Genomic DNA, 26,763 nt, shown 5'->3' with positions numbered 1-26,763 from the left:
ATGTCATAATAAGCCAGAAGCCCAGTATACTACTACTGCAGATGTAAAATCAGTGATCAAGTTTAAAACAGTAACCGTGATGTGAAGCTTGTCATTACCAGTAAGCAGAACACAAACATTGGCAGCATTAAACAGAGCATGTTCTGCTTTGAGATCCTGAATAATGTAGCATTTTCTCACCAGCACATCTCCGATATGCTGCTATCATTCAGGGTTTAAAGGCATTCTTCCTACGGCACTTTCAAAATATTTGTCTCAGTTGGTTTTTTTACTGCAGTATGCGACACACCACCTATTGCCCGTTTACAGTCAACCACCAGTGTGCCAGCCTGGGGTTAGTTGCAGTATGTACAGCTGCATGTAAACAGGAATATAAGCGGAACATTTATTTCACATGGCCAAACAATAAATGCACTAAGAATAAGGGCCAAGGCCAGAATATTTTTCCCTGTTAACGTAATTTCATTGTTTCTCCGACTTCTCTGACTCCGGCAAACGACCATAGTGTCTCCAACAGTGCAGCTGCAGGCTACCAGAAAGCTATACTGTGTCCTCCTTTATCTTTAAAAACAAATGATCTGCATACAGAATCCTTTGGGGAGGGAGAAAACTTGGGGTGTCAGAAGCAGGTCATTTGCTGTAATGCATCACTGAAGGTTTTTATAAACCTTCATAAACAGACATCTGCATCTAAGTGCAGGTATGAATCTGTTTGTAGAAGTCGTCTCTCAAAGCCAACTCCATTCCCACGTTTGGACTTCATGTTGGACGGTAAACAATTATGAGAACATGGAAATGTCTAGGCCCTGAAATCCCAAATTGCTTACCTGATTAACTGCTTGCTACAGGAGGCTATATTGTCCACAGATGATAGGTTCAGAGATTGTGCTTTGAAGAGTTTCCTTTTTTTCTAACTTGCAAACAGGCGTGTTGTAAAGAAAAAATACCCACATGTGGTGAGTGTTTGAGCTTGTTTAAAGCACAACAGGGTTAAGGCAAATATAACTCGGTTAAGGTGGGGGAATTAAATAAACAGGAAGTTTATAGAGTTCACAACAGATACATCAAGTTTACAGAGCACATCCATGATAGAGGTGCACATCGTGTAATCCTAATCCTGCCTCACCCCCAGCAGTACCTCCACAAGCTATTCCAAGGATATGTTGTCCCATGAGTACAACAGGAAGGCTCTTGAAGTTAGGTTTTATATTTTAAAAAGAAAGGCAGCCTTTATAAACAAATAAATACGAAATGTTTGAATTGTGCAAATTGATAAGATGAATACAAATTCTTCCTGGCAGAGATCAACACAGGGACAAAAAGTGAGTAATGGAGTCAGTCTTCGACTGAAGCTTGTTACAGTATTTCTGGAAACGTCCCCGAGCCTTTTGGAACGTGTTGTTTGAGTAACAGATTTTTTTATAATGTCCTTTAGCCACTCGGACAGGCTGGGTGGGGCAGAGTCCCTCCATCTTGGTAGTACTTCCTGTTTGGGCAAAGAAAAGCTATACACATGTCATCCTCTCCAGTGATCCCAAAAAGCGTGACCAGAGTATTGGCTTTTAGTGGAGGATTATGGATTATACCCCTGTAAAGAGCGAAGTCTAGAATATGTGCATACAGGAAGTCTCACCATTACTATATTGGTCACAGCAGAGGTTCATGTCTGAGTTGATATGAGATAGTTTGGATACATGGACACTTTGGTGCTAGTTAAGAATTTGTTCCTAACCGATAGCTGACCCCCGTTAACTGATCATTCACTGATCATTAGCCGCTAACCGACAGGGTGTATTTTTACATGTATGCATGATAACAAAAGGTTCCAAAACCACATGGTGCTAAATGATATTGACACCAACCAGATGCACCTTTATATTAAACATGAGAAGAACACACGAGAAGGGTCGTACCTGCGGAAGTCTCTCTCTGTATATGTGTGTGTTTCTCCAGCCCCTTTCATACTGCCAGTTCAAGGCGCGATTATTACGCTCTGTCATGTTTCGTCTTCTCTGTAAAACACACTAAGGTGGAATGGTAGGGCGAAGTCGTTCTGCCTCTGAGCCGGCATCGGAGGTAGTAACAGAAGTGAAACGGCGTCTGTGTAAACAGCAGAGCTTGCAGGTTGGAACACAGTGTTGGTGCGTCTGTAAAGCTTGTTTGTTTACACCTTTTACACGTTTTGCTTTCGCAGCGCCAGAATGCTTCGTAAAAACCCACGCTGGGGGGCTTGGTTCAGTGTAAAATGCTGCATGACGGTGGAGCTTCGTTACGGCTTCGTTATGTAAAAAGGGTTTCTGACGGGTATGTGTGGAGGCCCTGCTCGCGACGTGAGGATGGTGATGTTACTCAGATAAAAGAAGAAAAATGCTGAACTTGGTCTGAAATGATACTTGGCCAGCCCGGTTAAACTGTAACTCACAGTGATGAGCACAGAAGTTCCTCTTCTGTGAGCTGGTCTTTGCTTGTAGTCTGACAGCAATATGTACATGAGAATAGAGTCTATGACCGGGTTGTTATCTGCAGCCATGTGCAGAAGTGTGTTTATGGAGATTCATAAAACGTTTTATTGTCGTTGTGTTTATCGATGATGGTGTCTGGGGTTGCATCTTGTCAAATATATTCTGCCCTGTCTCTCTGCACCGCCTTAACCTTTAATAATGGCCACCAATCATCGCATGGTATTGAGCCTTATAAATGTCCTTTTATTCTGTTAAGACAGAAGCCTTTTGGCCAGAGTAAGCCAAAAGGCTAACTTTCAACTGCTGTCCCTCGGCCTGACACACACAACATATAAAAACAGAGCAGGAAAGGCAAAAGATAAACAGGTTAAAAAAGCTTGAGACAATAACACAGCATCATGCAGAGTAGACTTATAAGCAACAATAAATACAAGCTAATGTTAAGCAGACAATCAGCACAAGCAGTTAAAGCATGAGACATAGACACATAACATCACACTACAAAAGACATAAGCAGACAGGAAGTGTGAATAAAACACAGCACGTAAAATGAATTATCTGGAGATAAAGACATTTAAACTATAATGAAAGGTGTAATATTACTGGTATCGTGTCAATATGACTATCCACGGATGATGTGCTCATATCAAACCTGGTGTGTCACTGCAGCCGAGACTGAGCTGCACTGCTCACCTGGGCCGTGTGGCTGCTCTCACCGTTAATATGGGTACTGAAATAAAAACAAAAGGCTCCCCGACACACACACACACACACACACACACACACACACACACACACACACACAGAAGACTCAGGTGTAAGAGATTACAGTCCAGTATTTTGGATAAGATTCTAACCTTATTACCTGCGCTGGCAACAAGAGGAGATATCAGCAGGGCAGAGCTTCAGGCCTGAACTCACCTTATTTGAAAAATATATCAGCATGGCTGTGCTCCCTGATGTCTCTAGTGTTTATGTGACACTAACTTGATAGCTCAACACGCTGTTAATACTTGATTTTCACACATGTAGAATCTAATGCCATCCAGCTCTGCCATGTATTCAGACATGTTTCTCATTATCTGCCTCTCATGTAAGAAGAAGGGTTGGACAAAATATTAGGAACACCTTTCAATTTAATACATTACAGGTTAACACCACTGCAAAAAGGTGTACTCAAATGAATAACTTAAATAAAATCTGGAGATTAAGACGATTGTAAAGGTTTTATATCTGACTCTGCTTTCAGACTTTATTTCATGCAGAAATATAAAAGAGGTTTCAATGTATTCATCTTCATGTTTCCTGTTTACCTTTCCTTCAGGTGGTTTGTGTCTCCAAACATGGTCTAGCTGAGATCTCTGATCTGTGAAGCAGCAGCAGCCCACGAGCACTGAGCCAAGATGTCCAGTAGCTCGGGCTACCCCCCCAGCCAGGGGAGCTTCAGCAGCGAGCAGAGCCGATACCCACCTCATTCTGTCCAGTACACCTTCACAGGCGCACGCCACCAACAGGTAAACCTTTCCTTTAAGAAGTAAAAACTCCTCTATGAGTAATGATAGGAATAAATAATAATAATAATATTACAACCATATCTGTGTAGAAATAAAAGTATTATTGAGGGGATTGACTTCAAAACCGAATAGTTAATGGTTTTCATTTTTTGGCTTGGGTGTGGTTAGTTGATATGTCAGTGGAAGCATGAAAGATAAACCAGGTTCCACATTTTCATTATGTCTTCTGAGAGCTAGATATTTCATGTAGTCTCCTAACCATCACTGCGTCAGCATTTCATTCAAGGTAACACGTTGTGATTGTTTGTTTGAACTCATCCTGATGCAAGATTCAAGCCATATTTAGCCTGATTTTCAAAGCAAAGCATTAGGCTTGAGAAGCACTCAGCACATCACTTAGCTGTTTATATTTAATGTAAACTATACTTTGTTGCAGCGCAGTTCAATAACAAGGTTATGAGAAACATTTGAAGCTAAGTCGGTTAACAAGAGTGTATTTGTATTCAACTTCTGCACGGTATGGGGCACTCTCAGCAGAAGTTCAGCGATATTTGTTCATTTAGCTGCAATCTTTAAATGTATTGCCCTCTAGTCTAAATAGGTAACGTGTATCTGTTGACACCTTGGCGACTGATTTGCAGCTACATGACTGACGTGCTGAAAATGCCAAGTTTGCCATGTTTCGCGTGGCTTAATCCTGAAGCCTCACGGTTGCCAAAAATCTCCTACAAATGCAACAGTCTACTTTAGGCCATGTCTACACGTACACAGGTATTATTGAAAACCGAGTTTTTGCCTCCTTCGTTTCCAAAAAAAAAAAACCTGTCCACACAATCACGGCTATAAAAAATCCTCGTCCAAATGAAAACGCAAAAGCAGAACAGAAACGCTGCCACGAGAACAGCACACCACCAGGCGGAGATATAACTCGGTCATGCAAAAAAGAGGAAGAAGAATGGCAGCCAGTCAAAAGTCTGAAACAATCTATCCCAACGCCTTTGTTCCCCAATATAGTAGACAAGTAACTGTACATATATGTGTAAACATGTAAAAAGTCCTGTTAAGCATCACTATTTATGTCACGTACGTCATTTCACAAGGAATGGCGCCTCATGTGTGACGCCTCACAAAGGAGATAACGCGCACAGCCTGATGTCACGAGCCAAAAACGCCGTTTACCTCGTCGACACGTCTCCGCGGAAACGGACTTTCTAGAGGTCTTCACCCTGGCCGGAGTTTTACTAAAGATCTATTTTCAGTGACCTAAAACGGCGTTTGTGTGGACGAAAGGATGAAACGCAGAAGAAAACGTACGTTTTTAAAAAGTACCTGTGTACGTGTAGACATGGCCTTAGTCAGACAACATACATGTAAAAGACAACTGACTTTCTATGACGTGCATGTTTACTGAAGCTGCATCAAGTTTTAATATCTTAATTCTTAATTACACACTTTTGTCATGACATTTGTTTACAGGTTTGTGTATTCATTAATAACACTCATTGTTATTTTCAGCTCACTTTCCAGTTGCATCTTTGTCTCACTTTTGTGAACGTGAATAATGTTTGTCGGCCATCTTTGATGACATACTTCTTAGAAGCTCACTTTCACAGAAAACCGTCAGGGGTTCATTTCTGGGCATTTGGATTGTTTGCTTAAATCTCGAGTTTGGAAATATTTCCTGTAACTGCCAGGTGTTTGTTCAGGTTTGTTTGGAGGTCACGCTGTGCTGATAACGGTTTTTTTTACGCAGTAGCTTTTTAATAAAATCTTTCAAGTTTCCTGACATCAACACAACAACACAATTCATTTAAGTTTATTCATCCCATATTTCTGGTTAGCTTTAACATTTTATTCTGACTCCCAACAACATTGAAGCCTATTCCCCTACTTGCTGATACAAGTGTGAACGTTGTTATTTCAACAGAGGATAGTGAGCGCCGGTAATTAGTTTTAAATTTTTGGCAATTAGGCCTCCAAATGCTGACGTGGTGTCTTTGTCTTACACTCAGAGCTGCAGTTGCTGAGTTCATTAAGGAGTTCTGCCTTTATTAGATTGTGTTCAGCTTACAGGAAATGATGTGGTTTAGGGGAAGAGGGGCATCAAACAAAGGTCCCTGGCTGGACTCAAACTGGGGACATTGTAATTAAGCGGTCGGTGCTTTCACCCGAAGCAATCAGGACGCCTCGCAGACAGCTTTTAACGTCACCCACAACCCAATATGTAACCGTTGTAGTTTCAGCATGAATGGAGCAGCCAGTGTAGACAGCTTTATTGATTAAAACTGAAGCGTCTCTGTTGCATCAGACGGATGTGTAGACAGGAGTCTGCCTCTCTGTGAGCATGATCTGATCGCTGCTCCCCGGATGGTCCCATTTCCGGATTTGCGAGTCATTCCTCCAGCTGAAGTGTGTTAATGAGCTTTAAGTCTTAATAAGGAAACAACACGGACACTGCAAAGAAGATTTGACTTTATTTATAGTTCACACTGTTTAAACATCACATTGATAGCTGTTTACAGTAATTGTGATTTTGTCTCAGACTTGTTGCTGCACCAGCACATTCCCTGTGTATACGGCTTTAAATATAGATAACCCTGAACTTTTACCAGGGATAATGGCAATAAAAAAACTCCAGCATAAAGTCTCTGTATGTTGGCAAGAAGTAGAAATGACGTGCGAGCAAAGAAATGATGAAATGTATCAATTAATCAAAAGTTTTTACAATAAAACGTTTTGTGTTCTTGGAAATGTTAGCAGTTGGGGGACTTATTCTTCTTCCAGTCATTAAGAAATTAATTTAAGGAATGTTGCATACTCTCTAGGGATGCACGATATTATCTGCATGTTATCGGTATCTGCAGATTATGGCTTGAAAGTGACATATTGGCATCGACAGATATGTAATTTTTCTGCCAGTATTTTCCGCCGATAAAACATCGCTGTAATTCTGCCTAAATGCTTGATGATTCCCTAAAAAGCTTGATGTAATGCTGCAACATTAACTCGGCACGAGTGTGCGCACGCACTGCCTGCACAAACTTATCAACAATATACAAATAAAGACTAAAAAGTCACAGAAACTGGAAGTTTAACAACTTTGACAACTCTTAACTAGCTAACAGTTAGCTCACATTCTCGTCAGTTTACCGACTTAACATCAAACACGCCGATAATACACTCACCGCCAAAGCCAACGCTAACAGAGAGTAACATAAACATCAGTGCAAAACTAACTCACTTATTCACGGAAGCACACACGATAAAAAGAGTCCGTCTGCAATCACTGATGTCTCGGTAGTAGGTGCAGTAAACCAGTCCGGGCATGTCTCCTTCACTGCCATGTTTTGGGGGATGCTGCATTCAGGTGCGCTCAGAAACTTGAGTGATCAGACACGTGACCTCTTCCGTCAAGCGTAAAGATGGGTGCAAGATGTCTGCGGTATGGCAGTTTTTGGCCACTACATTAAGAGCAGATATTATATCAATTCCACGACAGGGGAGACTTGATGTTCTCTGCACTTAGGTGGAAAAAAATCATGTGCCTAATATATCGGTATCGAAATAGGCAAAAAGGTTTGGAAAATATCGGCATATTGGATATCGGCAAAAAATCCCATATCGTGCATCCATAATACTGTCACAACCCTGATCAGATTACTTCATAATGTTTCCCATTTGTCCCTCTTTCCTTCAGGATTTCACCGTCCCAGACTATCGGACTCACATGCAAGATCCACAGGCTCGTAGAAGACCCTCTTTACTGTCTGAATTCCACCCTGGAACTGAAAGGTAAGGGCTTCACCTCAGATATTCTGTCTGCTGCCTGAGTATCTGATGAACAGCTACATCCTACAATTGAGATCAGATTTATTTTTTAATTCTTTCAGATGTATAGTCGAGTTGTTTTCCTCCTGCACTCCCTCAGGGATGCTGTCCCCAGATTACAGTTTGGGAATCATGCATCTAGACGACCGGATGTGTCTTCTTAAACGTCTGTGAACATCTTGTTTACTTCTGTTCTCCAGGCCTCCAGAGAGACGCCATGGCTACGACCAGCAGTTTCACTCCATCACATCCCAGGCGGAGCACGAGGCCATGGAGTCTAAGCGGCCTCGCATGGAGACTATTGCTGAGGGACACATCACCCGTGCTGCTCCCAGCGCGGGGGGTTTGGTCCTGCCCATGACCCATTCAGTACAGGACAGCCTGAGAGCCACTGTGGAGGTCAAGAAGGTGGGACCTGTTCTTCTACACCAAGTCACATTTAGTCTTTTTTTAGTCTTACTAAAGTGATACTTCATCTTTCTATACTTGTGTCTCTCATCCTGGTTTACAGCTTTTTTGAACTTTCAAGGCCCTCTACTTGTCAACATATCAAACTTCTGTTTTCTCTCTGTGCTTCATAATATCAGAATGTGTTTGTATACACTATTGGGAAAATAGAGCCCCAGCCAAAATGAAGAACTTTATCTGAAACCGCGTCCCTTACTGTTTTTCCTGAATTCTAAATTAGCAGAATTTGACGTCTGGCAGGATCATTCGGTTGTGTACAGATCTCGTGCCGAAGCAAGCTCAATAAACTGTTTTGTTTTGCTCAGGAGTCTCAGTTCTCCGTCAAAGTGGAGTCCCCATCCCAAGGAGGACACACACTACACATGGGGGAAGAGCAGGACGCTTCTCCCTCCAAACTATCCAAGGAGGAGCTGATCCAGAGCATGGACCGTGTGGACAGAGAGATCGCTAAAGTGGAGCAGCAGATCTTTAAGCTAAAGAAAAAGCAGGTTGGTTTCCCCTCTCTCTCTCATGTCTCTGCACATGCATCAAACACAATGCGTACGACATTTGGCACAAGGAACAACAGCAGTTAGGGTAACCTAAACATAAACGGCTTGTTGCTTCTATGTTAAGATGTGTGATTGTAAATGACCACTGTAACATTGAAATGGTTCTTTGGTTGATTTATGTTTAGTGTAAACATAGAATTGAGGTAGAGCAGGTTTGACTGGCTCTAGCTGAAAAGGATTCAACTTGCAGGTTGTGTTTTGAATAGTTTATTCACTGATGGTTCAATCCAGCCACAATTTTAAGAGAATTTAGTACACTCAAAGGTGCTACGTGCGGTTAAAGTGACAAATGTTACTCGTTGTTGTCATCTCCGTCAGCTTTATTTCTGCAATGAGCTAAATGTAACTTCAGTCTTTAGCCCTTTTTTGTTTTCACTCTGTGTGATGATAATGTTGGTCAGTGATCGAGACGAGGCTCCGGCTGAAGCCTCAGTTATATATAGCAACTCCAAAGCCTTACTTGCACCTCTGCAGAAATATAACTACAGTCCACAGACTGCCCCGGCTGTGATTGGTCCACTTGGTAGCATCATAGTAAAGTACAGAGGACACTGTGCTAAACTAGTTTGTAGCTAGCTGCCACATGGAGCAAAACTCTGAATGGGGATTTCACTGTAATAGACGACTTCTGTGCCTTAAAGCAGGACCAATATATTGCTTAACTGATATTTTAGCCAATATAGGCATATTAGATATATATCATAATGACAGTATATGTTTTCCAATATGCATCAAGATGAAAACATAATTCAGAATCAAAATGCTCAGGGTGATTTAGAAAAGGTCTGACTCCATAATTTACGATCAGCACTGTCTGCAGCACATGTAGCAAAGCGTCACAGCTGAGCAGACTGACAGCGTATAAGGATTAGAGGTTTCTTTAATCAACTTATTTGTTTGGGGTAGCACCTTCCTGAGTACGTTAGCACAGAGCAAAATCCAGTTAGAAAAGGTCTATCTTTTTTTACCCACACAAAAATTCACTGTATTGTTTATCATGTATGTAATAAAAAAAAATGTACGTTAATCTATCTCCTCTGAAATCAGCAACAGTACCAACACATGTTCCATGTTATTTCAGTAAAAGTAACTGTTTAACATCAACTAGCTCCTACTTCAAAATTATTTAAGTCGTTGGTTTAAGTCGTCTTTTGAAGTACACAAAGAAACACAAAAATGTTGATGAAGTCCCCCCAGCCCACAGGTATAAATGCTCAGTCTACCTAAGAGCGCAGGCTCTGCATTTATTTAACGCACAAGTATGAGTGTTTAACTCTGCAGGCTAGCAGGAAGTGTAATCAGCACACAGAGCTCTTGGTTGTACTTGTCTGCATCAACAGTGTTCAGCCCCCTTTTACACTGCCAGTTCCAGGCGAGATTATTGCACCTCTGTTACACCTCGTCTTCTGGTGTAAAACACATAAAGGTGGAATGGTGGGGCGAAGAAGTTTCACCTCTGAGCCGGCGTCGGAGGTAATAACAAGCGAAATGGCGTCTGTGTTAACAGCGGAGCCAGCAGGATGGAACAGCGCTGTGTGTGTGTGAAACGTTTGTTTACACCTCGCTCCCGTTTTGCTTCTGCGATGCCAGAACACTTTGTAGAAACACACACTGGGGCGGCTTTACGCCGGCGTGGCTTGGTCCAATGTAAAATGGCAAAGGCTGCATGACGGCGGAGCTTCATTACGGCGCTGTGGCGGAGCCGCAGAGTAAAACTGCTCTTAAAGCCGTTCAGACGGGCTGTACGATGTTTTTCCAGATCTATGGCTTAACAAGTTTGTGCCCATCAACTACTCTGACTTTTCCCACTAAACTTTTTTTTCATCAGCACATCTTCCCATTTTAAATTAGATTGTTTTTAATTCGGTTAGTGGCTGTTCTTCCCTGTTATCGTGTTTTGAATTCCCCCTTATTAGACAGGAATGTAAGCTGAGCACGACTGACAGAGAACACAGCTCGTTCTTTCAGTCTGCGTTTTAAGATGCATTTATCTGTTTATTTGAGGAATACCTCAAATCTCTTCCATGCAACCTGGTAGTTTACGTAATCTTTAACTTGTAAACATTGACCGGCCAAACACCAGTTCAGCTTGTCTGTCGGCGTCAGCACTGGCCTCGATGTCAGGAACCTGCACTTCTGTTATACTTACACAAGCCTGTAGAGATAGCGGGATAAAGCCTGCATGGATCTCAGATATCAGAGGCTGAGATCAGAGCAACGCAGCGTTGATGCATCAGTGTGCTTTCTCTTTATTCATATTAATACAAATACAGTTATAATCATACAATATGTGTGATCGTGAGATCATATATATATACTGGTGTAGAAGAGGCAAGCCACCAATGTTTTCGTGTGTCTATTTTGTGAGTGTTTTTCCTTGTGTTCTATTGGTGAAAACTAATGATGTCGATGTCTCTCAGCAACAACTGGAGGAGGAAGCAGCGAAGCCAGTGGAGCCAGAAAAGCCAGTGACCCCTCCCCCAGTGGAGCACAAGCACCGCAGCATCGTCCAGATCATCTACGATGAGAACAGGGTTAGTCATCTGATGCAACAACTCACACGCCAACAACAGGCATGAGCTCTCCTTGGACACTGTGTCCTCAACAATGGCAGCTATTGTTTCATCCATCGTCTCTGTGCATCATAAAAGCTGGAAGAAGTTACTTTTGTTTTTCCATCGGCCTGAGTTCACTCCCTTAAAACGAGTGGAGGCGTTCCAAGCTGGACACATGTGCCTCTGCTGTGTCCTCACAGCAGGGGACAAACATGGAGACCTGGCCAACTAGTAATAGTTTCCCCCCTCAAACCGAGAGTTTTTGCACTTAAATTTTATTTAACATGTGTCTTTAAATATTTTGTGTTCAGCTCTTAGTGCTTTTGTAGCCTCTTACTCCGTCTCTGTGGTGTGGAGGTTAGTTTTATTCCCATGTGCCTGTTGGTACTTTAAGATAGCAGCCTTTCTGATGTTTTCAGCCAGGACTTCCTCTCTTTTAGTCAAAGCTTTAATTATCCCCAAAGTGTCCCCAAAGTATCCAGAAAGTATCCATAAAGTATCCCCAAAGTATCCCCAAAGTATCCCTAACCCCTGTCAAAAACAGCATTTGGAATAAGGATGTTTTAATTATTAGGAATAACATTCAAGAGTCTGCTATTTTTGCAGTGTTGATGTTCTTAAAGTCGCAGTGTTAAAAAGTAAGCATGTGTTTTTTTCACATATTTTTTCTTTATTTTTGTTGAACTTTTTTACAAATCAATTAAGAAAACATTAAACCAAGTCAAGGGTGGAGGCCGGCCTCACTATCTGTGTTTCAGCTGAACAATAGGACAGTGTGTGTGTGTGTGTGTGTGTGTGTGTGTGTGTGTGTGTGTGTGTGTGTGTGTGTGTGTGTGTGTGTGTGTGTGTGTGTGTGTGTGTGTGTGTGTGTGTGTGTGTGTGTGTGTGTGTGTGTGTGTGTGTGCGTGCGTGCGCGCGCGCGCGTGCGTGCGTGTGTGTGTTGTGGAGGTCACTGTAGTTCATGTGTGTCAGACAGTGTTGTGGTAGGGGAGCGCTGAGACACGCCTTCCTTCTCAGTCAGCCATTAACCCTTTAAGCTGTGGAGCTGCTCCAGCAGCGTGCTGAGCAGCTGTGTATGCACTGGTCCAGGAAAACTTGCTGTCACCAACCCTGATAATTATTCTGCAGCGGGTACATTCTTTCTTTATATGTGTTTGCATATTTGTTTCCCTGTAAGGCACGTTCGGCTGCTCTCTTCTCAAAGCTATCAATCCAAAATGTTACTTAAAGGGCAAACTAATGCATCTAAAAATAGATCACATAAGGATCAGTTTTTCTTCATGCAGAATTAATTGACATTTTTAGTTATTTGCAGTTGATTATTTTCTCCCTTTTGTTAAAGATCAAACACGCGATCAGTTACTAAATTGGAACATTCAATATGCTGTAATAAATGGTCATTTGTGTAAACACTGCATGGTCTTGTTTACCTTTGTTAGCTGCTTCCACCTCCAGGCTGTAGGCACAGAACCATTTCCTTTTTCAGTCCACACTCACACATGACACTGATCATCCGTTAGGATGTTTTTCCAGGTGAAATTGTTTTGTTCTTGCTCACATTGTGTTTCCTCCTTCATGTGTAAAACCTCCTGAAAACCAACCAACGTTTGTTCTTTCTTTGTAGAAAAAAGCTGAGGAGGCCCATAAAATCCTGGAGGGTCTCGGCCCCAAGGTTGAGCTGGTACGTAACCACACATTTTGCCCCTTCATGAGCTTTGAGGAAGAAGTAAATCTTAGCTCAGCAGCTAGTTGGATATTGCTACTCGCCTATTAGATAATGACTAATCCACTACTATTTCCTGGTCTGCCTTTCTTTTTTTAGCCTCTGTACAATCAGCCATCTGACACTAAGGTGTACCACGACAACATCAAGACGTGAGTATCAGCATTTGTTCCATAGCTCCTCTTCAAGACCATTAGTCAGCCTGACATGATGATAAGATTTTATTATTGTGTCATGCATAAAAAATATAACAGAGATCAGAAACCGAAGCACACACAGATTACAGATCAAATAAACCACCCTAATGTTTCGTCCGAGCTCCAGAAACCAAAGCGGCAAACTAAGCATTAAAATTAAAGTGTCGTCATCAATGCACCAAACACTTCAGGATTCTGAACATACATAAATGTATCAAAGGTGTTCTTAGAGAACGTTGCAGCTGACATGACGTTCCCCGCGCTAACAGGATAGGTGAAGTCTCAGCTTAGGAAAGTGTTTGAGGTAACGCTGCCAAACAAGCTCGATAATTCTGTCTAATCTGATTGCTGAGTCACCTGAATAGGCTGCCCCACTGACACCCAGGAGAGAGAGGAAGTGAAAGAACGTACGTGTGTCTAAAGCAGGGTCGTGTTGCTGGGTTGAAGGCCACACTGTCTAGGATCAAACCCTTATCAGTGTGTACCATGAGAGCGGCCCAGCTGGCTCGCTCTTTTATCAGGACAGAGACCACCCCTGTGTGAAGCTGCTGCACAGGCCACGCTCTCAGGGTCAGCTCGCTCACTTTTCTCTCCCTGCAGCCGCCATCATGTGTAAACACAAGAGTTCCCAGTATTTGGTGGAGATAAGAAATTTACTTTTAATTTCTTAGAAAATAAATCAACCTCTCGAAGACTGTTCTTATTCTTAAAAGATAAACTTGTACTCGCTGAAGGACATCTGTGTCTCTCGCCTTCGAGGGTTTCTTCCCTGTTGAAATTATAGGTTTCTGTGGGCACTGCTTCTTTAAGTGTTATGCAACCTTTTAGCCTTCTTGTAAATGCCACATTTTTCTAATGAACAAAGTAATATCTTGAGTAATATCCATTTCACTGCCGTTCTCTTTTAGGAACCAAGTCATGAGGAAGAAGCTGATTCTGTTTTTTAAGAGGAGGAATCACGCTCGCAAACAAAGGGTAAGTGTCCCTCCTGCTGCAAGGAAAGCATGGTGGAAGCCCTGAACACAACAGCTGAACACAACCCAAACCTATCGTCAGTGTAACATCATTTCAACCTTTGACTCGTGGTAGTTTGATAAATGGTCTGCACCTGTATAGCACCTTTCTAGCCTTCAGACCTCTCAAGTTACTTTTACACTAAATGTCACATTCACCCTTTCACACACACATTCATACACTAATTTAGTGACATGATCAGCTGATAAACTAACCATTCAGACACATTCATGATCAATGGCTATGCCTCCAGGAGCTATTTGAGGCTCAGTATTTGTCAGAGGATACTTCGACATGCCTCCCTTTATACTGAAACACAGCGTGTACTCTGCCAACATTCAACACTACAGTTTTAATCATACACAAGAGAAATTTAACTACATAGTTTTGTTGAATTTCAATCTTTCGGTCATCTTAAAATTTAGAAAACAAAAGTTGTAGTTGTTAGAGTGTCCATGATGAAGGACTGTTTAAGTACGTTAGGGCAATGTAGCCCAAAAAGGTCGCCTCTGAAACTGGCCGTTCAGACGGCTGCAGGTTTCTACGTAGAACCTTGCTTTCCCTGAAATCAACCAATCGTCATTCACCGTCATTCCCCTCAGCTGCATTCTCGCACTAGCTCGTAGTCGAGTCGTTGTCGAGATTTGAGCATACCATTCCGACACCTCCTGGTGATTCTGGCTCTTACGTATAAGTGCCGAATAACCGATCCTAGAGCAGCCATGTTTTCTAGAACTTTGGAGTGACAGAGCAGTGTGGCCGGTCCCTCATGTGGGGGAGGGGCTACGTGGTCACTCCAAATACTGTCAGCCAATCGTGGCTAAGGTCTAACCTTTGAACAGCTTGTTCGTTTCAGGAGGAAGGAGAGGCTCTGAAAAATAATTAAATTAAGATATGTATGAAATTTTACCAACGTGATTCAAATGCAAAAATAATAGAAAATAGTTTGCAGAGCAAAAATGTCCCCTTAAAAGGTTTTGATGGCGTTAATATTAGCTGCTTTTTATCAGTGTTTTCAGGCTGCAAGTCGTAGTGTCAAAAATATCTAACCTTTGCTGCTTGCCTCTGTTTGAGATCAATAAATTAGTAGTGCTACTCTTTTAGTTGCCACACCCTTTAGACAACGTTTAAAGCAGACAATTGGTTGCAATGGGTGAGGTGACCTTTTTTGGAAACCTGCTCCTCATTTGTAATATCTCATGTCGCCTTATTGACATTGGATTCTGAGGAGAACTCTTGCGTTACTTTGAATCACCCTAGCTCCAGTAAGCTGTTCCAGTTCCCTCTCCACACCAAACTTATTCATCCAAGAGAGGGCATGAATGTCTGAACTAAAATTTCATGGCAATCAATCCAATAAATGTTGAGAAATTTGACTCAAAACCACAAACGACAACTTCAGGAGAAGACAGGAAATCACTAAACTCAATTGACGATTCCCCCGTAGAGCATGAATGTGGAACATTTCGTGGCGGTCCATCCAATAGCTTTCTCAACCCAACACTGCCATCCCTTGAGCCACGTTGGCAACCGGGCTATTAAAAAATGCACTGATGTATTTGCAGAACAAGAGGAAAGGCCGTGGTTTCCCCTGTTTGTTAAAAACCATTGTTTGTGCCAAGAGCTGCTTTTATATGCAGCATAATAATAAATACAGTCGCATCAAAGAGCAGTGCAGAGAAACAAGCTGACTGTCTCTCTGTCATCAGTAACCGCTGATTTAAATATTTCAGCATCACCCCATGTTGAGTCACCTGGCTCAGTGAGTCCAACCTTTCTCTGGCTGGTCTCTGTCGGGGTCAGACAGACCTGATGGACCCTGAACAATGGCAGAGTGCACATGGCCTCGTGCCAAGAGGAAGGTGAATTGTTTGTCCCTCGCTGCAGAGAGTGGAAACCAGGCTGTATTGTCCTCCTAATACAGGAGTCATTCCACATCTTCACTGAACATTAACATTAACCCTTAAATAAGACTCTTGTAAATTAATCTAATTAAAACATATACAGTACATGAATGTGCTGACTGATAAGTAGGCTTGCATAACAAGATTGTAATGAGCTGTTCAAATGTTTTGTAGTAGTTGCATCAGAACAAACTGTGCCCGAGCCGGGACACTGAATTAGGCAACATGAAAGACGAACACAAACCCACAACAAACACGCCCAGTTCCTGAACAGCGTGTACTCTCTCGACTCTGCTCCCACTTCAACTTTCTGCAGCCGCTTATTTTTTCATTTGTCGTCATATCATCTTCCAGAGATTAGCTATGACACTGACTTCACTGACAGGTGTATTTCAAAATGATGCCTTCATGTTCACCTTCAGACTGTAGGAATTAGAGACGTCACCGTCATTGTTGCCAGGTAGCTCAATGGTTAGATTGTAATAATTGTCTTCTATATTTGCATCTAATTTGTCTCTTTTTACATCTACTGCACCTCAGACACACCGAGCTCCATTACTCCATCAGACAGCTGAGAGTTTGTTGAACAAGTGGCATCTAAACCTGTTTATTCTGTACGGCTTTATTTATTTAAAGAAACCGATGATTACTTGACATTATAGGAGCAGAAGAGCTTAATTCCCTCTCGATTGGTTTTACTGATTTTTATTTGTGGATATGAACACACCAGCTCCCTCCCGATATACATGCCTTGTGGATCTTTTGGCTCGTTGCGTTGGCAAGAAGTTATTTTGGCTCTTGCCGCAATGATGGATGCCCACTCCTACTGTAGCATTTTCCATGCTGTGCACACAGGAACAGAAGATCTGCCAGCGCTATGACCAGCTGATGGAAGCGTGGGAGAAGAAGGTGGAGCGAATGGAGAACAACCCCAGACGCAAAGCCAAGGAGAGCAGAACACGGGAGTACTATGAGCGGCAATTCCCCGAGATCCGCAAGCAGAGAGAGCAGCAGGAGCGCTTTCAGAGGTAACGGCCTCCTCCTGTGATTGGATGTTTGGCTGTGATTGGTTCTTGGTTCAGAAACGCACATAAAAATAGTACTTGTGTTCTGCTCTTTTGCAAGGAGCATAATGGTTAAAGGGCGGACTGTGTTTTCATACTGACTCAGGCTGCAAGTTATGATTGTTGTCATTCGCTGTAATGAGCTGTAATGTCCATAATTAATTAGTGACCAAATTTTAAAATACAAAGAATTTGTGTTTGTTTCTAGAGGAGACCAAGAAAAGAGGAAGTATTTACATTTTAGAACCAGTGATTCTTTGACATCTTGGCCTGCAATATAAAATGTATTGCAGTAAGGTCATTTTTCTGTGGATCAAAGCTGTGGGAGGCAATTCTGGAAAAAAACAACAATTCAAAAGTATTAAAACAGGAAAAAAAAGTCACAGTCGAGGAGCTGGTTTAGCTCTGTTGGTAGAGCAGGCTCCCCCGCGTCATGACTCTCTAGTCCCCATGTTTCCTGTCTGTCTCCAGCTCATCAATAAAGGCAAAAATGGCCAAATAAATGTCATCGCCACTGCCCCCAAATTGTGCTTCTGGTCCTACATCAGTTCATAAGAGAGTGCTGGGAAGAGACCACAGCGTGTTGTTGGCATCGCTAATCGTAACAAAACCCCCTTTTCTGTCGTTCCTGTGCAACTTGCTCACTAGTTTTCGCTTGTGGAAGGATCTGCTCATGCACAAAGATTGCACTAGCAGAGTGCACACAGGTAGGCATTTATGACGGTATGTAGACAGACAGACAGGCAGGTAAGAAATCAAATCAAATTTTATTGAATAGCGCCAAATCATAACCAAAGTTATCTGAAGACAAAAAGAGCAGGTCCGGACCGTACTCTCTGTTACGTAACTAGAGAGAGACCCAACACGAATCCACCACGAGAAGCACTTAGCAACATTCGGGAAATGATTGGACAGACTTCTTACAGGCTGCTGCAGCCACAAGCATTTAAATGTATGAATTGTGTCTAGATGTAAGGAGGAGTAAGTTAAGATTATAGTGCCAGATAGCTCCAAAAAGTACAGTACAAATTAGAGAAATACAAAAAGCAACAAATATAAGTGAAAATATAAAGTGTATGGCTTAATGCTAAAGAGACAGGGCCTGATCGTAAAATTATATTACAGTAGTCATCCAGAAAAGTAGGCAGGAAGTGATGGCAGTTAAATTGACAGTAGTATTGACAGTTATAATGTAGTAAGAAAATATGAATTTAAAGATGATGTAGAACATAATTGTACACAATAATTAAGAAACGATTATATTGCTCCTGACGCTGCACATGGCTGCTGAACACTGGATGCAGATATTTCTACCTCGGAGTCGACTCTTACATGAGATCAGAAGTAAACCTTCAGTACAGTTTGTGCTCGTGCTCGTCTTTTATTAAACCTCTTTTACTAATATCAGATACTGCACAGCACAGGACGAAAGGATGAACTCTGTCCATCACAGATGAAGGGACTAGAGTGAAATCATATCCTCTCTAACAATCTCTTCATGCATTAACAATGTTGAAAAGATCTGTAGCCACACACTGATATTACAATAGTCTCCATATCTAAGATGTCTGTGCAGCTATCATCTAAGTTGAGGACACTAGGTGGTGTTCAGGGGCCTGCTTTGGGCGGAGACGCTGGCTGTACGGGTGCCTCTGGCAAGGGTGGGAGAAAGGGTCAGGGTCTGGCGTCTGGTTGTTCCTGGCGCTGGCGCTTTGTTCTTTCATTGAAATCTCCAAGTAAGAGTTTGCATGTTAGCACTGTTCATAAAGACTGCTAGACCGTGAAGGAGGAAGCAAGTAATAACTGGTCAGACAGACTCTTTTATTCAGTAATAATGGGTACAATGATTCTGTTTGTTCACAGAGATTCAAGTGTTCCAACTTTGTCTCATTTCGGCAGCTTGACTCGGGCTCTCTTTGGAAACTGAATAAATCATGAAAACGTTTTATTTCCTCTTTGAAGAGCGGAACATAACTGATATAATCTTTGAGCAGTTTACAAGTTTAATGAGAGATTTTGGATAAGCGCATAACGCACCGTGTCACTGTTGTCTGCAGGGTTGGACAAAGAGGAACCGGCCTTTCTGCAACAATTGCAAGAAGTGAGCATGAGATTTCTGAAATCATAGACGGCCTGTCTGAGCAGGAGGTAAGTACGATACGAGCACCTTTTACATATATTACTAGAAGATTGGTGACAAAAGTGTCACGGTTTTTAAGAGGGTCAGATTTCTGTGACATGTCTCTTACGCACAAATACAAATAATTAACACACTTAGAAAGTGAAGGAGCAGATTTCAAAAGCAGACAGACGGTTTACCGAATAAAAGACTCTGTCTTCATTGGAGTAACTGAGGCTACTTTTCCTGTCTGTGTTCTGCAGAACAATGAGAAGCAGATGAGACAGCTGTCCGTCATCCCTCCCATGATGTACGACTCTGAGCAGAGGCGAGTGAAGTTCATCAACATGAATGGCCTGATGGACGACCCGATGAAGGTGTACAAAGCCCGGCAGTTCATGAATGTTTGGACCGAGCACGAAAAGGAGATCTTTAAGGAGAAGTGAGTGCCATAGTTTGTCCTTGTAAACCTGCAGTGGAGATGTGGTTCTGCTAAATGCCACCTTGGACACTGATACGTTTCTGCATATAGCACATGAATGACACCTGTTATCTTATTCCAGGTTCGTCCAACACCCCAAAAACTTTGGCCTGATTGCCTCGTACCTGGAGAGAAAGGTAAGAGGCTGCTCGTCTTTTAGCACGTGTCTATTTTTGCAATACATTGGAGGGATTAATTTTCTATATATTTTTTGGTGCCTTCCATTTAACCAGAACTCTAAAACTGTATTTGTATTCAACCCGTTTAAGCCCTTTGATGACTTTTTCACAGTAAAAGCCTGTTTGGCTGTAACGGCGTGTTAGACGGTGGTCATTCAATCAGATCTATTATTTTAAGATCCTTCCCAACTGATTACTTAAGTTAAGTAATTAAGTTGTGCTTTTGTTTATAAGAAATAGATATATGAAAACATTTCATATCTAAACTCCGTCTTGATGACGACAACATTTTCAGAAACAACAAAAAATCTTAAATATGTTGGGTGTAGTTTCAGTCTCATTATTCATAATAACGCACCCTTTCTTGTTCCAGTGTGTTGCTGACTGTGTCCTTTACTACTACTTGACCAAGAAGAACCACAACTACAAGACGCTAGTGAGACGAAACTACGGAAGACGGAGAGGAAGGAACCAGGTAAACCTGAAACTAAACATTTCTCTCCTGTTTGTTCCTTCTGTGGTCGACAGACAGCTGACCACTTCTTCTTTGTCTTCAGAACCTTAAAGATGAAGTTTAGTTCAGATTTAAGTCAAGAATTGCAAAACTTCCCCTGTTTGTTTTGACACCTTGATCTCTGATCAAACTTTATAGAGCAGCAGAAGTATTTACAGGGTGTTTGCAGTGGAAACAACTCTGTCAGGTGACTGTGAGGTCTGATGGTTTCACATGCTGACATCACTTGGTTTGCCACACCTGTTCCATGTCTCTCTGTCAGTGTGACAGCACATTTATTAGTGTGTAACAGATTCAGATATACCACATGTCACACACGTGCCACACCTCTCTTTGATACTCAGGGCTAATTATTTGGCTCCTGCGTTGCTGAAACTGTTCATGGAACAGAGTGAGCCGTCGGGACGCAGAGGAGTTACTCCACACCTTTTATTGAACTATTAGAAAGCAAACATCTGATTGTGATGTAACGACACTTTGACTTCCTTGTTTGAACAATAGCCCTCTTTACATTGTGGTCTGCTACAGCGCTGTAATGAAGCTCCGTGGATATGCTGCCTTTGCCATTTGACACACACACACACACACACACACACGCGCACGCGCTGCTGGTAGGACGAAACAATCCTGTAACAGATTGCGATTATTTTGACTTATGTTGCAATTTCAATATGATCTTTGATATTAAAGGGAATGATAACTTTTACATCATTATTCTCATTTTCATTGAAAAACATTAAAATGATGATGGTGTGATTTTTGCGGAGATCTGTACCAAACAAGGACATGTGACACTCAAGTCTGTGTGTGATGATATTACGCCTCCTGCGATTTGAAAATTGCAGTAGGTCATATTATGATTTTGATTAAATTTCGATTAAGTGTTCAGCCCTACTGGCCGCCTAAAGCAGGGTACACACTCCAATATTCCCCCCTTCTGACAATCGTAAGCAAAGCCCCGATTTTTTAATGGATCTGAAGATGATCTCTCCAGATGTTCCTGAGGTGTGAGGGATGATAAGAGTGAGTTTACTTCCCCTGATCTGCTCGGAAGGCCGTCGTGGCCGCACCGATTCCAAATCGTAAATATTAAACATGTTCAATATTTACAATCCGTTATCCTGTTGTGTGGGGGGAGCCCCGATGAGAGCCGAGCTGACTGAAGAAGGAAGCACAACAACTGCAGCATAAAGTAACATGTCCCGCCCGTGTTCACGCCGTCTCCACCACTTCATCCACCGTTTGTTCTTTTTTCTTCGTGAATTTTCAGTAAAACATCCAAAAACTATCGTCGCCAATTCTTCCTGCCCGTCGTCCGCCATGTTTGTTTACTCTGAAGTCTCGTTTGACCACGAGAGATTTCCAGTTGTGAGAGTCGGACTCTGGTTGTTGGTGAATTAATGTGTTAGTGTGTGGTGTGCTGTTTTGGTGTAATCGTTGCTCTCCACACTACAGGAGCCAAAGTGTCAAATCTATGATTATATATTGTCATGTGTGAGCTCTCTCACATTTTCAACATCCGTTTAGATTTGAAACATCCTTTAGCGTCGGCCAGGCTAAAGCCATTTACAAAGGTTCGTCATTACACCTCTGTTACGCCTCTGTTTCTACCACTGATGCCGTTTCAGAGGTCTAACGACTTCGCCTCACCGTTCCTTCCCAGTTACATAAAAGACGTGGGGAACAAGGCGTGATAATCCCACCTTGAACTGGCAGTGTTAGGGCAGGATCAGACAGAACGCGTTTTGCAGGCTGTAAAACGCGAGGCGCACCGCACTGCCTTTTTTTGTGGAAGTAAACACCCGATCAGACAGAGCGCGTTTCAGCAGCTGGGGGCAGCTTTTTTTTCTACTGTTGTTAATGCAACCACCGAGTCATTAGCTGTCATTAACCTAACCGTAAACTGGCAGGAGGCCCGCCTCTCCTTTCATCCGATTGGACAATGAGAAAAAACGCCCATGACATCGGGCGCTTTCTGCTTTGAGTTGAAGTTTTTTTTGTACATTATTTGACGTGGCATGCCGAATGTCTGAAAAGCAGAGTTTGAGATGTGTTAAAATACCTACAGTGTGTTACGGACTTTTAGCCTCACTGTACACAAGTTATGTTGTCTCTTTGTCTCTCGCTGTTTAATTTAAAAGTGATGTTTTCCAGTATGTTAGGGAGTTATTTTGACTGAAGACCTTCAGTCTTCAGTCAAAATAACTCCCTCTTTGTTTAATGGATTTCCAAAAGATGGCTTTCAAATTGGATAATAAATTTGTCTCCAGTGAAAAAGGCCAAAAAGTCATTAGTGCCATCTTCGCAGTTCTGTTGCTGTTTTGTTTCCTGCTTTCAGACGCTGTGACAGACTTTTTTTTCTAGATTTTGTAACACTTTATAAACAAAAGTGTGACTTAATTTATTGGGGAACAATCAGCAGATTAATCTGTAATGATATAATGATGTTGGCTGACTCGTCCCAAATCCATTAAAAAACGCACACACACACGATTATGATTTAGTGTGTTCTGCTCTCACAGACACAAATGAAGCATCCAAACACACAGTGGAGACAAAAGGTGAGACCAGGCCAAGGGACACACTCAGAAAACTGGGAAACACACACACACACACACACACACACACATACTCCCCGTTTGCAAATTAGGTGTGTTTGTGTGTGTATTGTGCCCATAAAAATCTTCCGCTCAATTTCTTACTGTAATACAACAAATGTAAAAGAACAAGAGCACAAACAAGAGTTAATGCGCTGTCGCTGAACTGTTTCACACAAAACAAATGCCAACTAATGCAGAAAAATCTTTTTTATCGATGCAGATGCTCTTTCTGCTCCGTGTGGCTCCTCAGAAATGTATTCGTCACAGCGTCAGCATAGAGACACACCGGAGCCGCCTCTTTTAAAGCCCCGCCGTGTAATCATCTGGAATGTGAACTGTGTAGACGTCAGAGTGAAAACTACTAACTGAGATTGTGTACGGTGTTTTATGTAAATGTTGATCCATTAGTAGAAAGTTGCACCGTCTCGGTATTCTGCTTTGACTGACATTATTGATTTCAGTCGTTGGGTGGATCTTGCCTCCTCACCGAGCCCTTCCCTCATGATGCCACAGCCCTCGTACAGGACATTCTGTCTCTGCGTCGACTGCATCTGCTGTGTGACACAGTGGGCTGATTGTGGTATGTTTCTTTTACATAGGAGGAGTTGAAGGTCACAGAGTTCATGATTACATCTCGAACACAATGATGGTTCTTCTTATTTTTCTAAGTGACTGGTACAATACTTGTTGGGTGATCCTCCCCTAGTGATCCCTCCAGTGTGCTAGAGTTCATAGTATAGATGGAGCCAACAGCTGTTGAGAGAGGACTTGTACATTTCAAAGTAAGTGATGGAAATGTCTTTTTGGATTGGAAATGGCAAAGTAGTTTTTGACTGCACATAAAAACACAAGATTTCTTCTGTCACTTATATGTGAGCATGAGATGGTCTCTGTGATCCTCTTAACTGCCTCCAGAGCTTTTTGTAGGCCATCTCGTGGTCATGCACATCAGGGTGTCGAGGCTTTCCAGGAAGCTGCTGAAGAAGTTCCAACAACGATACCAGATACGGCCTACAATGTGGGATCCCAATGTGGGACTATGCACCGACTGATAGCGTAGCCTACACAGCAACAAGTTTTACAATAACAGCAGCAGAGTCGCTTGCTGCCACCATTTTCTATTGCTGCACCTGCAAGGACTGATTTAGAGCGGCGTAGAAGAGCTGATCATGTGACCATAGAAAACAACAGCAGGATGCAACAGAGAATATAGGTTAGCGAGCGTGACACTGAATACTGTAGTTTCACATGCAGTATAATCAGTGTTTGTCCGACAGACACAGCAGGTCCAGAGAGGCTGAGAGCTGAGCTGCTGCGAACATTAGCTCAGGTGTTTCTGCTTGGCTTGTTCTTAAATGAGGATTACTTCCATGTTCTTCGTTTACGAGGTTTTGAACGGGAGCTGAATGATCTGATGATGATGTCTCTGTTCCAGAACAAAGGCACCAGGTCATTTAAACTAGCAAAAAGAGCAAATGAAGCAGTTTGATGTTAAAAATCAGTGTCTCTCGATGCTTCACACTCATATGAAGACGTGACAGGGAGATATGAATAAATAGCTATTCCTCAATATATTTATTAATGTTAGTTTCAATTACGAGTGATTGTCAAACTATATATTAAGAGAAAATTCTATTGCACTCATTTCTGTATGTTTTCTTTCATGTTTTACAAACACGATAACAGTGGATACTATAACATCAGGTCTGCACTTGGTATCGGCCGATTCGCTAATTCACGCATTTAAATGGGAAACTGTTCTGGTGGCGTCTCTTTCTGCTTGTGTGACTTAGCTGCAGTTGGACTGAGCGTAGTGAGTCAGAGAGAGAGAAAGAAGAGGACTGAGTGAGCAAAGCAAGAGCAGAGGAATGTAGGGCGAGCGAGTGAAACTGAGTGAAAAAAAAAAACCCCTCAGCAAGACGGAGTCAGCGCTGGCAGCTTATCCGCTGAGTGTGTGCTGTGTTTTTTTCATTTTCCATTTCCTCTTTCTTGTGCTCCTCTGAGAGAGTGAGCGAGAGTGAGCGAGAGAGAGCGAGAGCGAGAGAGAGAGAGAGAGAGAGAAAAAAAGTCCCCCCTCTCTGAAATAGCTGAGATGGTACAGCCCGGCCATCTGACAGGCCCAAAAAACTCACTGTGCTGCTGTGAGTGCCAATCAAAGAGGAGTGCTCGCAGGGATTACCTTGAGTGACCCTGCATAGATTAGTGCGTGCATGTGAGATGGACAATTCTTTGGGCGGCTTAAGCGGCCTGATGACACGCTTTCCCGGAATATGTGCGGCCGTGCCGTGGCCCGGCAGCCCTTCTAAGGAGCTCTGCTATGGTGCTGTCCTGCCCCTCTACTGCTACCGTTACCACCGCTATGGAAGTACCGGAGGGTAAACTCACATTTGCAACACCAGAAAGCTGTGGCTCACAGCAGAGCAAAAGGGTTTTTATGACCAGCAAATGAGCTTGCAGGTATGTTGCTCGCCTTGAAACCACAGTTTTGTGCTGTTGCTATCACACTCGCTCAGTTTACTTGTCTCCTTTCTTCTTCTTTGTGCTTGTGCCGTACTTTCTGTTGCCCTGTTGCTCGGGCAGTTTAGCCTACGTGTTTACGAGAGGCTTGTGGGAAGTCAAACTCAGCTTTTTCTAGGACATGTGCAGACACGGTGTTGACTGTCAAACCAAGGCTGTGTGGAATGCATATATGAATGTATTCATGCTAAGGGATAGTGAATCTAAGAGGAAATGTAGAAGCTAGTTTTTAATGTCATCATTTAGAGTGCAGACCGTGTCAGGAGTTAGAGACGGCGCTTCCTAAATGTGCCTAAATGCTGAAATATGTTTCCTCATCTATCGATCCTTTCCTCATATTCTGAGTCAGCTTGTTAACGCTGACACAAAAAGACAATCGTACTCTTGTGGTGGCCTACACAGTCTACTCCCCCTCCCCATCTGCATGCTGTTCATTAGTTATTACGAGTAGTAGAACTGTTTTTGTCCGAGCATCGTCTCCGGGCTCTTTATCTGCACTTGAGGAGATTCTGTTACTGATATTGATCTTGTGTAATATTTATCAACATTAGAAATGAAGGAGGAGCAGTCATATTTAAATATACAGTATAATTGTTGTGACTCTTTATATCAATGATGTTCTCCGGCTACACTCAGAAAACAAAGCGTTTTCTTATTACTGTTGGTTGTGCAGTTAGCACAGCATTAAAGTTGCAGGGGGTAGTTGGGTAATTCTCTCGAGGGGCTGGTCCTGAAGATGTGTTTTGTTGCTAATTGTCAACAACAACTAAGCCTTCTACCGACGCAACGACAAACTGCTAATCCTGAACTCAAACATCATACGTCCTGACTGGTCCATAATGAATACAATCAATAAATAAAGCTCATCAGTTTAACAGCCACGTCAGAAGAACCAGTGTTAAACATGCAGCGAAGAGTGGGTACTGCAAGTAGAGGACAAGGCAGGAAGTTTCCTAGTTTCCAAAGCCACACAAATCACGTTTTACAACGAAGATCCCTTAAGCTTGATTTCATCTGAGTCACAGAAACATCGGCCGTTACAGAACATGCATGCTTTGGTGTTTAACTTTCTA

General features: G+C 42.4%; 1 protein-coding gene across 7 annotated transcripts in view; it reads left to right on the top strand.

The window, feature by feature from the left end:
* ncor1 (nuclear receptor corepressor 1) overlaps positions 1-26,763 on the top strand; it is a 68,212-nt gene that overhangs the window by 3,772 nt on the left and 37,677 nt on the right. For 6 of the 7 annotated variants that reach the window (XM_069670235.1, XM_069670214.1, XM_069670227.1 and 3 more), the window contains exons 2-14: positions 3,787-3,976; positions 7,674-7,768; positions 8,005-8,212; positions 8,578-8,760; positions 11,244-11,357; positions 13,003-13,059; positions 13,201-13,253; positions 14,207-14,273; positions 17,072-17,244; positions 19,338-19,428; positions 19,663-19,841; positions 19,963-20,017; positions 20,433-20,534. In XM_069670235.1, the coding sequence (XP_069526336.1) occupies positions 3,866-3,976; positions 7,674-7,768; positions 8,005-8,212; positions 8,578-8,760; positions 11,244-11,357; positions 13,003-13,059; positions 13,201-13,253; positions 14,207-14,273; positions 17,072-17,244; positions 19,338-19,428; positions 19,663-19,841; positions 19,963-20,017; positions 20,433-20,534 (1,488 nt within the window). In that variant the 5' untranslated portion in view covers positions 3,787-3,865. Of the gene's footprint in view, positions 1-3,786; positions 3,977-7,673; positions 7,769-8,004; positions 8,213-8,577; positions 8,761-11,243; positions 11,358-13,002; positions 13,060-13,200; positions 13,254-14,206; positions 14,274-17,071; positions 17,245-19,337; positions 19,429-19,662; positions 19,842-19,962; positions 20,018-20,432; positions 20,535-25,297; positions 25,631-26,763 lie in introns of those variants that run through there. The other variant, XM_069670250.1, reaches the window with a different exon arrangement.

This window comes from Semicossyphus pulcher, unplaced genomic scaffold (genome assembly GCF_022749685.1).
Source record: "Semicossyphus pulcher isolate SPU_LCO1_2020_fin unplaced genomic scaffold, fSemPul1.0.p SCAF_10, whole genome shotgun sequence".
In the NCBI taxonomy this organism is placed as follows: domain Eukaryota; kingdom Metazoa; phylum Chordata; class Actinopteri; order Labriformes; family Labridae; genus Semicossyphus; species Semicossyphus pulcher.
The sequence above is the reverse complement of the archived record's forward strand: the minus strand, read 5'-3'. Positions and strand labels throughout refer to the sequence as shown.